Source organism: Saccostrea echinata, unplaced genomic scaffold (assembly GCF_033153115.1).
Source record: "Saccostrea echinata isolate AGI-Se365-2 ecotype Australia unplaced genomic scaffold, CSIRO_AGI_Sech_v1 ptg000054l, whole genome shotgun sequence".
Lineage (NCBI taxonomy): Eukaryota > Metazoa > Mollusca > Bivalvia > Ostreida > Ostreidae > Saccostrea > Saccostrea echinata.
Window position 1 is genome coordinate 46,680,143 of NW_026889803.1, and position 15,464 is coordinate 46,695,606.

The window sequence follows — 15,464 nt, forward strand, 5'->3', positions numbered from 1 at the left end:
ATGTAATGTAAGAAATTTAGAATTATTTTTCCACATAAATTATGTATCAGTGTTACAAGTTATTTTTTGTTCATAATTCATGGATTTTTGTTTGCATTACAATGTATATTCTTTATAGATTTTGAGAATATGTTCATTTTACTTAAAGGGAAAATAGGTAAATTTGGCAGCAAGTTTTATCAATGTACAAGTATGAAATAACAGATAAAATGGCATTCCATTAGATGACAAGATTTGGCTGCTGTAAATATTGCTCATGTGTAGGCCTGGGGTCACAGAACAATCCCTCCATTTTGTGAATTAAGCTACCTCTGTCATCCATTGGAAATGTCCTGCCATAAATAATGAGATACCGTGCAAAAATAAACACAGACAATAGCTCTTGCTTTTTTTTCACAAAATTGAAAATTTGATAGAAAATGTAACTTCTTTTTTTAAACCTAGAAGAGCGACTTGATGAAAATGCAGTGTAACCTTATCTATTATTTTTTTTTGTAGGAAGTTAATGTATTGATTGAGATACAGTATATAGAAAATAAGTTTTTCTTATTTGAATTAAGTAAATGTTGTTTAATGAATCTCTCAGCTTGGCACTTATATTTTAACAGTAATTTCATGTATATGTTTTTCTAGAAAAAGAAGGGGTGTGTGGTGCTTTCGTTGCCCAATGTATTCTTTCTTTAGATCTTGACGAAGAATTAATTTCATGTCGTGATAGAAAACTCATATCAAGTGAATTATTTATTATTTTGTGTAAATATTGTTTTATTGAGGACACATGGGATGCTTGACAGAATTTAAAATCTGGCCCAAGTAGCATTTATTTGCTTTTCACAGGAAGTTTACATCAATTCCAAAATTTTATCTGATGAGATCAAACCATATGAGAGGAGCACCGGATAATTTCTTTGTACTTTTGAATGATATTTACAGAAAAGAGTAATGAAGGCAGATTCAATTTGCATAATTTTGTGAGAAGTAGATAAATTGTGTCCTTGGAATAGCCTTCCTTTGAAGGTAAACTGTTTCCTACTTCTGTGAAGTACTGTAGTCTAAAATAGTGTGTGCAGTGCAAAGCAAAAGGCCAAACTTTTCATTTGTTTATCCATACAACCCACCACTGCTTTATATTTTTCTTGTTCTACCCAACTTGCTTTAAATATTTTTAAAAATCTTGCACAGACTTTTTCAAGAATTTTTTATGAGAGTTCATATTATATTATATTCTTTGGTTGTTCAGGTCCCCACCTCTTTTTCTCTAATTGCTGAAACCACCATGGATTTTTTTTTTCATTGAAAAAATAAATCTTTCTCTTCTTGTATAAGTATTAATTGATACCTTTGAGACATGCCCTTGTCATCTCCCAGTACATGTTTATTTCCTCTACCATTCTCCTTTTCAAAGCATCGGTCATTTACAGTTTTGTTATGAAAGGAAATTACAGTTTTACCTATACTTTAGTTATCAATGTCATTTTAGAAATCCTCTGTGGTTTGACATTTTTGATTGTTTTTGGCATATGTTTGCTTTTGAGTTTGTTAAGAGTGATGTTGATGTGCAAAATGCACTACTTACATTGTACCAGGAGAAAAAACTAGAGAAATTGCAGGGGAGACCACCTCTGGGAGTCATAAAAATGTTTATGAAATGTATCCTGCTTTTTAATGTTGTAATTTTTGAAAGAGAAAAATATCATTGTATTTTCAACTTTCATTGGTTGATGAAACTTTTCTATGGAAAGTTTGTTGAGATTGGAGAATATTTAAATGGACAATATATTACACTGTTAAGGCCATTGTAAGGCTGGTCCGTACATATTGTTACATCTGTACTGAAGTTGATCAGGAAGATTTTTTTTAATGCATAATACTTTAAATATAATTCTGATGTAGTCACTACTGTCAAAAATCTCATAACCCTCTCAAACATATTCCTTTTATACTATGGTATAAAATCCAATTTTAAAGTCAATGATTATGATATACCATCTTTGGTTTAAAAAAGTTGCCAACACATCGAAAGAAATGGAAAAAAAAGGTATACATGATTCATGTGATTATAACACTTTGAAGATTTATTATTTCTAAGGTTTCACTGGTTGAATTTTATCAAAAGCATTCCAAAAGAACTTCATGTATGTCAAAATCAAATTTATATTTCTTGGACATTTTCAATTGTTTTTCATAATTTGGTAGATGTAGATTTTAAAGTTACTTAATATATTATGTCTCTAAAACATACAATTGAACCAAAGAACCCCATCTTTTGATAAACTAATATGAGAATAATTTCAACATAACAATTGAGAACCAAAAATTGTTTTATGATAAACCAATATGGAAGTTATTCAGTAACAGATAAATTTTATGGAAAGAAAACCTTGAGTAGTTTTTAGAGATTTTGACAGTGTAAGCCTGCTGTGCAATGCTGTGTAATTAACAGCCAAAAGTGCTTCCCTGTTCTAGGTTAATGTGTATTCATACTAGAATTTATACATGCATATGTCATTCTATTAGTATAGTAAAATAATAATGTAAGTCTAAAGCACAAGGTTTGTGATTGCCTTCTGTTTATTAGTACTTTACTAAAATTTATGTATTTGGATCATATTACATGTATGAGATGTAATGTTAGCTTGTAGTTGACTAACAAAAGAGTTTTAGAAGAGTTCTTCTTTTTTTCTGTACAGTGGTTGTACATTTTACCAGTGTAAATCTAATGTTGTTCTTGGTGGCAGAATATTTTGTATTTACCATGTTTGAGGATGATAGCACTTTATGATTGTTGTTAAATGGAGAGTATGTCACAGATTGTGAGAAATAAATGTTGCCAATAAATGACTTTCTATGCTGTTTGTGTTAGAATGACTAGACTTGGTTATATGAATGTTCAAAGCTTTGTCCAGCTGAGAAGAAAAAAAACACAAATTTAACACTGACCAACTACATCAAATAAGTGTGTGGTTCTATGTATTTATAGTAAATCTGCACAGAACAGTGATTGCAGACACTATGGAAAACTTGCTTGGGTCTGAAAAAGATGAGAAGATGAGTATTCAAAATGAAAGACATTATTATAGGTCAAATATACTTCAGTCCCTACTTGCTGTGTGTTTCAATTCATAAATATGAATTCTTAGAGCTCATAATAAAACCATCCATGCTGATTTTGGCTTATTAGTCGATATTCCTACTGGATTGGTTGTTTTTGAAAAAGTAAAGAATATGGTTGTGTGTTTGCAAATGACTGTTCGAAGAAAGGCCTTATTAAATTTGATATGTACACCAAGATAACATGCATTACACAAGCATTTTGGTAACACAAAAGCATAATTAAACAAAGATTATTATCAAGAGAACTAGAATGAGATCAATCGACCCAGAAGCAGGTTCTGAATTTTGCCAAATATTCACCAGCTGAAAAAGGGGTAACATGAAGATTTTCCTGATAATTAAATAACTCCAGTAAAGTGAAGACATTGGTCCAAGTTGATTTATTTGCGCTGACTTGATTAACATGCTGGTCTTGACACTCAAGCCTCGGGAGATGACAGCTCAGCAACTTCTAAGTACATATTGTATCTCTGTTATATTTTTGTATTTCTTATCAAATGACCAAAAATACAGACATGAAAAAAGGAGGGGAAAAAATTTCTTTTTATGACTTAATTTTATTTGGTTCCTCAAGAGTTTAAGTGAACTCTTGTTCATTCAGGAAATAAGAAATTTGTACATCTTGTTTACAAAAATATATTAAACACAAATTACTATGATCACACACATACTCAAAACAAATGTAAAACAGAGTGATATTATCTCATCCTAGCTTGACATGTATTTTATCCAACTTTCTTAGAAAATGATACTAGTATCTATCACCTCTCACAAAAAATAAATATTGCACAAAATCTTACTAGAGGCCCATGGGCCACAATGCTCACCCTAGTCACTATGGTTCTGCTGTTCTTCATCACCCCCCCCCCCCATTCTTATGTAAAACTTTGATCACATATTGTGGCCCTACCCCCAACCCCTGGGGTCACGAATTAAACAAACTTGAATCTACACTATTTCAAAATGCTTCAATATAAATATGACTAATAGTTTTGCGGTTCTTGGGAAGAAGATATTTAAAAAAATTTTCTTATATATTCCTATCTCAAACTTTGATCACCCATTGTGGCCCCATCCAAATTATTTCACCATAATGGTCATTCATGATTGAAGCAACCTTGTCCTTTGACCTTTTAATTCTGTAATTTACTAGAGTTTACAGGAGTTATCTCCATATATACAGTCAAACTTCCTTATCTCGGACTCAATGGTGCTGAGAAAAACTTTGCAATATCTGAAGATTAGAGATATCCATAAAATACATAAAGAAACAGTAATTGGGACTGCCAACTCACTTCAACATATGCATGGTATCAATGTTCGAGATCCTAGTTCAATTGAATACCATATACATTTGGCAATAATTTCAACTTTTGACCAAGACTCAATTTTGTTACATCTTCATCAATCCATTCTCCAATTATATATTCCATGTATAGGTCCAGATGTTACAAAATTCAAGTTATTGCATAACAATGATCATACAAAAAATTTTGAGCAATGACCTTGACCTTTAATCAAGTGACAAAAAAAAACTACAGGCTTTTTCCCATCCAAATATGTAGAATGTACAGTAAAACATGCTTATAGCAAACACGCTTATATTGAATTGATGTTTACAGCGAAGTGATTTTCATTTCCTGTGGCTTTGTAATATATTGTGAACTTAACGGATAAAGCAAATTATGTTTATAACTAGCAAAATTGTCCGTCCATGGCACTTCGTTATAAATGTGTTTTACTGTTCAAAGTCTGTAAAGTTAGTAAACCTTGACCTTTTGCTAAAAAAAAGAACATAGATGTCTTCCACTAACCATCCTTCATCTATGTAGTAAATATGAAGTCTTTCAGTTATTGTGTCACATAAAAGTATCAATGGACGGACAGACAGATGATTTAGTGGTTGCTATACGGCACCTCCAACTTGATGCAAGATCCTAATAAATATTTTCAGTGTTCAACTCATGACTAAATATGCATAACATTACATGCAACAACAATATTTACTTATTAAATATATATCAAAGTCATCATCCAAATAATGTTCAGCAGTGTGAACAAAAATATATCAGGAGATCATTATAACAAGGTATGATATATCAAGGTACATAAAATTTCATGGAATTTTGTTTTGATACATCAAAATTCATTCATCAGTATTTGGTAGAAACTGAATTTATTCAATTTCACTTTCAATTCAATAGATTAAAATATACTACATACCCATTTATGTACCTTCAAAATGTAATTTATCACTTCTAAAGAAAGTATGAATCATGTAAAAAAAAAAAAATGTAAAATGACCCACTTCACAGATACTGTGAAATCATCAAAATTTGTGGAGACCAATTTTTGTGGATTGCTTAAATTTTACAGGTGCATGTGGACATAATTTTGTGTATTCATTCATATATACAAAAGGAAATATGACTTTGAAATCCTAGCTTATTAATTCATGGAGGATGTAAATTCATAGATGAAGGGGTACTCACGAATTCCAGGAGTATTGAGCCATCACAAAATCTAATGATTCCACAGTATTCATTGAAGAGAATTCAATATGATTGGAACAAGTCCTGCATGCCTTGATGTACAAGGCAATGTGTATCTACCTACAATGCATCTCATCCTTTTTTGATATACTCTCATACACAGTTTACATGTACATTGATTGACCATTATTGTTGTTTCATCTAACCTGCTACAACACCTGATGAACTGTTTCACTGTCATCTCCGTTAACAATTTTAACAAAGTTTACAAAAGCGTGATGAAGGATGTATCATGTACACAAACAACTATTAAAATACACATACAGATATTCAAAAATGGAATTAAAATCAGTGTTTGGGTGTAAATGACTATAAGTACAAAAACATTTATCTTAGGTAAAAAAAAAAATATGGTATTGTTTAGTGAAAGAACATAAATCAACGATGGATATCAAAATAATATGTTCTTGCATATAGAGTATCGATGTTTGTTCTGTAAAAGTGCCTGGAGTGATCATGTATCAGAGTCTGTGTCTTTTATCTTTGTCTCTTCTTTAGAATTACTTGAATTATCTTTGTCATTTTCACTTGATTTATCTGGTTCTCCTGAAGAATCCTCCTCCTTTGTTTTATTTTGATCCTTTTTAAAGTAAGTTTTTATCTTAGTTATGAGTCCTTTCTTTTTGTTTGGATCTGAAGCAGTGAAGTCTCTGGTGGTCAGATTGTGAAGAGAACCAAATGCGATGGCGACAACTGTACAGGCCAGACAAATCACATTATAGGGCATGCTGAAGTCAGGAGTGGGGAGGGAGACCAGCAAAGCTTCAGTGTGTAACCGCAGGAAAAATGACCCGGAACTGCTAGTGAAACTGAAAGTATAAAAAAGTAAATACCTTTACCAATAAGAAACCACCGGTAACATAACATTACCCCTGGTATATTCCATGCAACAACCAAAGTATTTGTTGACATTTCATGTTTAATATCTTACTCAACCAAAGAGACTGAGAACAGTTTAAACATTTAATCAATAACCAATCCTTTACAAAGTCAATCATCCCTCCATTTGTGCATTTTCCATTTGAATACTTATTTTGTTTTCCCCTTTCAATTGAGTAACCAGTATATAAGACATATTGCTGAGTGAAACAGAATAAAGTGTAAGGTGAAAGCTGAGTGAAATAGATATAAAGTGTAAGGTGAAAGCTGAGTGAAATAGATATAATGTGTAAGGTGAAAGCTGAGTGAAATAGATATAAAGTGTAAGGTGAAAGCTGAGTGAAATAGATATAAAGTGTAAGGTGAAAGCTGAGTGAAACAGATATAAAGTGTAAGGTGAAAGCTGAGTGAAATAGATTTAAAGTGTAAGGTGAAAGCTGAGTGAAATAGATTTAAAGTGTAAGGTGAAAGCTCTCACCTTTCCTCCAGAAGTGAGACAGACTGAGGAACTGCTGTATAATTACTGGCTAGTGGCAACACACTGGATATCACTGCGGAGCTGATGTAGAAGCCATGATTGGCATCTGGTGGATACTCTGTCCACTTCAGGAAAGCTCGCTCAAATGAATATGTGATTTTTGTGACTGAGTTGGCAAAGAGTCGAAACACTATCTCCATTTGGTATGGATTGGCTCGGTCCTTTGCTGGTATGAAGTTGATTTTATCTAAAAAATAAAGTGTGATGGAAATTGGTCCAGACAGAATTAAAAACTAGAAACATAATAAAAAAATACAACCTCATTCTTCATTACAATTTATATTAAATCTTTACTAATGTATACACACAAGGTTTAAGTTCCCTTCCATTGTTTTCTATCTCGAGTGAGCTAAAGTACACTCTCAAGAACCAGGGCACTGTCTCCATGAAGATGACTGTAGTGTTGAATTCCATAGTGTTATAGATCATACATGTAACACCCCCTCTCTCCAGTCCGTATCCTGCAAAATCAGAATGATCCATCATCATCATGTTTCTGGACAGAAAAAGATCTTACTATATTCTTGCATTTTGATAATTATGGTGATTATCAAGTTGAATATACACTATACATGTACATGTATTTTTAAGAACACAATATTCAATATGTTTAGAAATATTCTTTTATAAAATCAATTTGAATTGAAAATGCAACATTTATTCTAAAAAATTTAGAAGAAGTACAGCTCTACACATTTTTTTTTTAAACACTTTTAACAGTCGACAGGGTTCAACATTAATGTTTGTCCTATTGTCCATGTCCAGTTCATTTTGTTATCAGACAAGTCAATCCCCAGACACACTTGTCCAATCGGACAAATTCCTTTTTTTAACCATTATGGAATATTGTGAATATAGGAGGAAAAAATCCCCACAGATTTCATTTAACTAGCTCTGTGATTTTTTTTAATAATCACAAACATCAAATACGAATTGTTACAATCCAAAGGGCTCAGCCATACTTCACCAGATATCATTATCAGTCTTGAGTGATTGGGACTTGGCTATACAGACTACTGCATTTTTGATATGTATAAATGTTTTTATTTTCAAGTTTAGACAAATCTCTTAGTCAATATCATTTACAACTACTTTATTTTTGAAAACAAATTTCTAAAAATTTCTCTATTTCTGTTCAAAATTGAACAAGTAAAAAATGAGTTCGGACAAGTAGGATATTTTGTTAATGTTGAGCCCTGGTATATATAACTCCTTTAAGAAGGATAAAAAGAGGACAAATCTTTCCACAGAATTTTTTGGTACATAACCTTTTAAAATAGGAAAAAATTCTTCATCTTAGAATTTTCAAATGTTCTTATATCAAGTAACACTATCTGCTTAAAGGGGCTTGGACACAGATTTGATGTTAATATTTTCTAAAAATTTTTGGTATAAAATCAAGACTTATATGTTTCCAAGGTATTTCAGATCCATATATTTAAAAAAGGCATTTAATACAAACTTCTTTTATCTGAAAATTTTTAAAACTATGAATTTCAGGATGCATTTGATTGACACACATCTTTGAACTTTCATGAAGCATAATTTATTCTTAATACCGGTAGTTAAGTAAGGTGAAAAATTTGTTGTGTATTAATGAAAAGTATCAAACTTTAATCCAGAAAATTCATAATAGAAATGTTAGAAAGCAAACTTGACACACCAGTATTGTCAGTTTATGTTCAGTGATGTATGCCTGAGTTAACAAACTGCAAACACCTGGTAAAATGTTAACATTAACGATAACAGAGCTTGTGCCTATGTTTACAAACACAGATGTTTGACCTAATGATATGAAGAATGCTGTTGTCATTGAATCTTAAGAATCTGCATCTAAGTTCAATTCATTAAAATGAAGTTATTTTTCAAATAAAAATATAGAAATTTAAAAATGTAAACAAAACAGCAATGCAACTGTAACCAGGCCCCTTTAATTTGACATTACGTGTGACAAATTTGACATTACGTGTGACAAACTTGACTTAATCTGTGACAAACTTGACATCACCTGTCACATACTTGACATTCAAGACTGTCACAAATTTGACTTTACATGTGACAAACTTGACATCATCTGTCACATATTTGACATTATTTGTCACAAATTTGACTTTACCTGTGACAAATTTGACATTACCTGTGGCAAACTTGACATTGTGATAAATTTGACACAGGTAAATTTTACCTGTGACAAATTTGCCATTACCTGTGATAACATTATATTATTACATGTGACAAATTTGTCATTTCCTATGACAAACTTGACATTACCTGTCATAAATTTGACATTACCTGTTACAAATCTGTTGGCATAGATAGGTGGCAGAGAGGAATTTGTGAATTTGATCTTCTCCTCATATGTAGCTTTCAGATTTAGTTTGTTCATTGATAAATGATTTCCAATTTCATACACAGCAATCTTTCTCTCCTCTCCAGGTCGCTTTTGATTCAAAGTAAAATCTGGTAGAGGGGTCAATGTAAATTTGGGATAAGTCTAAAGAAAAAAAAACATCTCATTTCAAACATGACAAAATGTACACAATGAAATGTTCATTAACCCTAAATGCATCTTGATTGATAAAGTGTGTGAGGTTATTTATTCTGAACTGAAATTTACTGCAGCAGCAGCTGTATATATAAAAGTATCAATCTTACATCCTGTGATGTCACATCCACATAGATCTTCCTAGTCTCAGCCATTGGACACTGGGACTGTAGAGTTCTGTCAAACATGCTCTGAAAACTCCAGTCTATGAGGAACAACAAAACAGGATTAATATTTAAGAATATTTAATACAAAACACACTGACAAGATCATCAGATTCATTTCTCACCTTGTTTGCCATTTTTATTTGTAGTGGGATCATATACAACGGTCAGTGTCTGCTTTAGCTCTGTAGCCTGTGTGTGACATTGGGAATCCTAACATACAGAATACATGTAAATTATTCAGATCGCAATAATACAATCTAGTTTTGGGATAAAATATGCATATATATTGTATTAACTTTGCTAGTATTAAAATATGATAGAAAATTTTTTCTTCTTTTTTACTTTTAATACTTCATATACCGTACTGCTTTTTATTTTATGTTACAACACATCTCAATGTAATCTCAAAACTATTTAATTTAATGAAAAGGATCAGTACTTAACCCCTTACCTGACATACAAATTCAGTACTCTTTCCCCTTACCTGACATACAGATTCAGTACTTAGCCCCCTAACCTAACATACAGATTTAGTACTTGATCCCCTTACAGACATACAATTTCAGTACTCAGTCCCCTTACCTTACAATACAGAGTCAGTACTTAGCCCCCTAACCTAACATACAGATTTAGTACTTAGCATCCTTACTTGATATACAGATTCAGTACTTAGCTCCCTTACCTGACATATAGATCTGACATGGACCCCAAGTGAGTGATAAAATCCATCATAGAGCTTTACAGAGTTAAGCAAACTGGCAAGACCAATCTATAAATGTAAAACAAATATGACATTTGTAAGTATCAATTGAATTCTTCATTGATCATAATCACAATAATTTATGCAAACTAACAATTTGAAGACTCTTAAGGCTACAATGTATACAGTATATATGTATATGCTGTCTTTATTTAAAAACAAAAGTATTACCTTGGATTCGCATGGCAGGAGTTTCTTCCATGGAGTCAGGTTTTCTGTACAGACCACCTCTCTTGGAAGTGTGGAATACCTGATGAACCGTGTATCTGCACTGTAAAACTCTGAGGCCAATCCTGTGGGTCGGAAACTCCATCGCGGCTGCACAGTTGACTTATTGTCCATGAAGTTCAGAGAAGCACAGAACAAGCCAGATAAAGCATTAACAAGATCAGCCCAGGTCTTATCAACACTGTGAGAGAATAAAAATTTGTTTTAACCATTGAACTGGCTTTCTTTAATCTCACATTTTTTCTTCTCCAGTTTTTTCAAACCAAGTGGGATTTTGATTAAATGGAAGGAAATTAGCAGCAGTAGATAAAATGTTTAAGGAAAATATTTTCATCCAAAAAAACATATATATAATAATTCTTATTTGATTGCCATAAAGCATACTTTATAACTTACCCAACATGAGGTTGGAACCATACCCACAACTCTGCCCCTGGGGGTGCATCCTCTGGAGGGTATCCCCATTTATCATGTTTCCATAGTCCTTGTGTTTGACTTAGATGCAATTCTTTCACTTTGTATGTTGTTAAAACATCACCAAGTGATTTGGGAAACAGGTGATAGTGTTGAACTAAAAGAAATATAAAAAAGAAACTTTTACTTAAGCCAACTGAAACATTACAAGCACTTCTATTCAATAAGGTGTTGTTTTTATCTGAAGTTTGAACCAGGAATGATTTCAGGCACTCACAAAAAGGAAAGGCATTATAGGCTTGTGAACAACAAAATAATCGATCAACCTTGTGATCTGGAGGTACCGGGTTTGATTCTTGTTCTCAATGCATCAAACCTAAAACATAAACCCAGGAAATGACTTCCTTTGCAAGCACTGGCACTGGAAGTAAAAGTGATGGGTCTTTTAAATGATACCCTAAAAATCGAGGTCTTGTGTCATGGAAGGTGTTGGCATAATAAAGAACCCTCATTATTCAATGGTCCTGAGTGCCAAGTACCAAGGTAAATGTGTAAATTTGAAGCCCTTTACCGATATATAGTGTTGTCTCATATGAGTGAAAAATCCTCTCAAACAACAATTAATCAAAATATTACAGCGAGTGCAGCAAGCGGCACAAAGCGCTGCTCGTCACTGCAAGCTCTTAAAGCAACACCTGGGTGAAGAGAAAATTCATATTTTGCACACTGATCCAAAGGAATTTTTTTTCTGCAGTTACCTCGAGACCCACAATGCAACACTTGTGGATCTCACTGCTAACTTCGTTCTCACAGTAACAACAACTAAAAATTCACAAAAAATAAACTCACCTTGATTTAATGGATATTGCATACAAATAAAGTAATAGATTAAACATTCTTTGTTAAAATTTTGCACTTTCAAACTTCATTCATGAAAATGCAGTTAACATACCACGTCATGTGACGTCACAGTCTAGACGTTCCAAATGTCTTGTGCAGTTTAAAGAGGCAGATCTTAAAATAAAGTAAGCAACTGCGCTCGCCCCAACTGTTGCACCGACAACATATTATCATAGTACAGTACAATTCGTTTATTATCATAGTTTATTTGTCAGGTCAAAACTTTATAATAAGCGACTTTTATAATAACCATAGTCGGCTGAAATTCATGTCGGACGGCTGACGATACGACGTTTGTGTAAATTATTGGATGTATTATACATCTTACTTTACATATAATTTCGATTTTTTAGGTTTATCTGAAATACAAGTTAACTGACATATCATTTCACAATATTTACTTACTGTTTCAACTTTTTATTATAAATAAATTCACTTAAATAAAGCTTTATACTCTTCAAACTCAATCTTCTAGATCCCTTGGCATCCATCTTGTTTATTTTGATCTACTTTCATTTTTAATTTATGGTCAATTCAAATTACCAATGTTTCGTTTCGGTTTTTTTTTTTTTTTTTTTGTTTTTTGTTTTGGTCACATATTAAATAAATTAACACAGCAACAAAGCATGCATTCAAATTGTTTCTTTTATTCATCCAAAGTAGGCATAAAAAATTACCTATTTACACTTAATGTCGCCGTACAATTAAAATTGATTGATACAATGAGCATATGCATTCAAAGCCGCTTGGACAGACTGGTGAAAGAGTTAATTTCACTTAATTATTTCTTAATTAATCGGGTAGTTTTGTAATTGTAATTAACTATGAACATTGATCCAGACACCAAGCATAAGAAAGCTTGGGTTAATATTGACACTAAGTTTACTTTCAACACATTTGGTAAAAGGTATTTATTACGAGCGTACAATTCAGGATTAACATAAGAAGAAAATACGTTATGAAAAAAAGAGTTCGTGTTATCCTGTCATGTAATTCATGAAATAAACAGACTCCCTGTGAATCGCTCAGGTAAGTGCACTGAAGTGTGACTAATCTCCCCAGTCTTTCACTATTGGCAAATTTCAAAGTGAAAATCAAGCCATTGTGTATAGACAAGCGACAGTGCATGAGCCACAGGTGTAGATAGGTGTTATCTTTTGTTTTGTTGATTATCCCAAGAGTGAAAAGGTGTGAAAAAAATATTACGGACGGAAATTTTCTATTATAGTAAGCGAAGTGTATACTTTGACCTATGATAATAACAGACGAAATTTATAATGAATTATTAAGAAATGGTTTTGTGTTTCAGATATCTATGATAAAAAAAGAAGTATGATATAAAACCGGTATGATAAAAAACGAATTGTACTGTACCAGATTGTGGATTTCAAAAGTAAACCAGAGTTAAAGAATCATGAAAGGTGGTGGTATGAATTTTGAAAAGAAATAAATACAGGTACATGTATTTGAAATCACAAGAGGTAAGAAGTTAAAAGTGTAAGCTATGAAAAGGTTTTGATGGTATCCAATATGCGCTCACCCCAACGGTTGCGCCGTAAAACATATCACTGACTGAAAATGCTAAAACCTGAAAGTGCCCAGGTGCTTACATGATTCCGGTTTATCGATCGACACATTCCAAATAGTTATGAACTGGAAATGAAACATGACATGTCCACTAGAAAAGGGTTTTATAAAGAGCTCTTCTGAAAATTTGTCGTTGTGAATACCATTTGCGAAAGTTAAAACTGATAAGAGAAAGAAAAGTGCATTTTTTAATCCCGCGACCGGCTGCTTTGCCACAGTGACAACCATGTTTAAAATAACCGGAACGCAGTTAATATAAATCAAGTTTTTATTTACCAATATATTTTGACAAAATATAGATTTAAATTCATTTTCTATTGTGTGCGCCAGAGATATTTCTTATGAAAAAAGCTTTGATTTTATTTTATTTTGTATTTATTTATTAATATAATCTTAATTCGGCTGTATTTTAGACCAGTCATTTTTAAAGAATATCGACATTTTCCATTAACCGGAAGCACATGACTTTGTTGTTAGTTTGGTTAGCTCTGCTGCACAAAGAGGAAAGTGATGCTACGCGATCAAAAGCATAATTTTAAGCTGGTCCTTTTATTTATGTGAATCGGGTTTTAACATACAGTAGGTATATATAAACTAAAGCAATGCCTTTTTTCATGAAGTAGAGTATGGTGCTTATAATATAATATAATATTTTTTTCATGATAGATCTATTTAAATTTCAACAACAACCAGGTCTGGCACAATCACTACATTTAGCTACGTGGCTTGAATTACCTACATAAATTTAATTAGCTACTCGAGGTAGCTTTGTTTACCTACTTTATTATACTTTTTTCTTCAATGAGCATTTTTTTAAAGAAAAAATCGCACTTTGATGCGGTGATAGTTTTCAACTTCAAACGGATCCAGTACAATCAGTACATTTAGCTACGTAGCTAAAATTACCTACCGTAGCTTTATTTAGATACCTCTGGTGGATTTATTTAGTTATTTCAATGCAAATTTTCACAATTTTGCTTTTTATTTAAAAAAGATTTTTAAAAAATCGCAAGTAGATGACTACTTATGTTTAGGCCATAAGAAAAAAATTCCTAAATTCTGATTTCTCATCCCTGCCCGCCTTGATTTTTTAAATTTCTGTTTGTCTTGATTCTGATCAGAATCGATATTCAACTACCCTTCAACTTTCGTTTTAAATCAAATGCCAGCATGATTTTGACAGCTGACAAGATGGTAATTGCTGTAATATGTATTAATTAATTAAACAAGGATTATTGGTTGTGAAAGATTGGTGATGATCGTAAGAGATATGCATACTCAAATGTACCTCTACTATGATTTTTATTTGAGCGTAATAGATAAATCTGCACCAATTGATCAGGTCAGCAAAATATCTGCACAATGGAGAAAAAAATATTAAAATAAAATCTGCCTGCCGCCCCGATTTTTCAAAAAATTTGGATGAGAATCTAGGAATTTTTTTTATTATGGCCTTATACTAGGGATATTTAAAAAAGCAATCCACAAGTAGAGATGGTTTAAACATTGCTGCATTTGAACACTATTTAGCAAAAGATGTATTTTCATTGTTCGAGTAACTGTACACCACTTTGTTGGGGTGAAGCATTGATAAGTATGATTACTTCACATTGTGCTGAATAATTACTAATCAATTATTATGTTAAGCAGAACTGGTCTTCTTTGTTATTTCATTTAAGAAGTAATAATAATAAATTTATAAAGCACTGAATATTAATAAAATTAATCAAAAGCGTTGTACAATAAAACACAAATAAACGTAATTTAAGAAGGATGAATA

The 15,464-nt window shown here is 32.1% G+C and overlaps 1 protein-coding gene across 1 annotated transcript; it reads right to left on the reverse strand.

Moving 5' to 3' along the window:
• Nucleotides 1-3,987: 3,987 nt before the first annotated feature.
• LOC133205292 (GPI transamidase component PIG-T-like) lies at nucleotides 3,988-13,900 on the reverse strand. Its single transcript, XM_061341067.1, has 10 exons — nucleotides 13,708-13,900; nucleotides 11,180-11,354; nucleotides 10,727-10,964; nucleotides 10,478-10,564; nucleotides 9,918-10,005; nucleotides 9,739-9,833; nucleotides 9,376-9,577; nucleotides 7,392-7,544; nucleotides 7,024-7,270; nucleotides 3,988-6,475 (listed from the first exon to the last, which is right to left on the reverse strand). Exons 1-10 carry the CDS (start codon nucleotides 13,763-13,765, stop codon nucleotides 6,121-6,123), a joined length of 1,698 nt encoding a protein of 565 aa, XP_061197051.1. The 5' UTR covers nucleotides 13,766-13,900; the 3' UTR covers nucleotides 3,988-6,120.
• Between the last annotated feature and the right edge of the window lie 1,564 nt (nucleotides 13,901-15,464).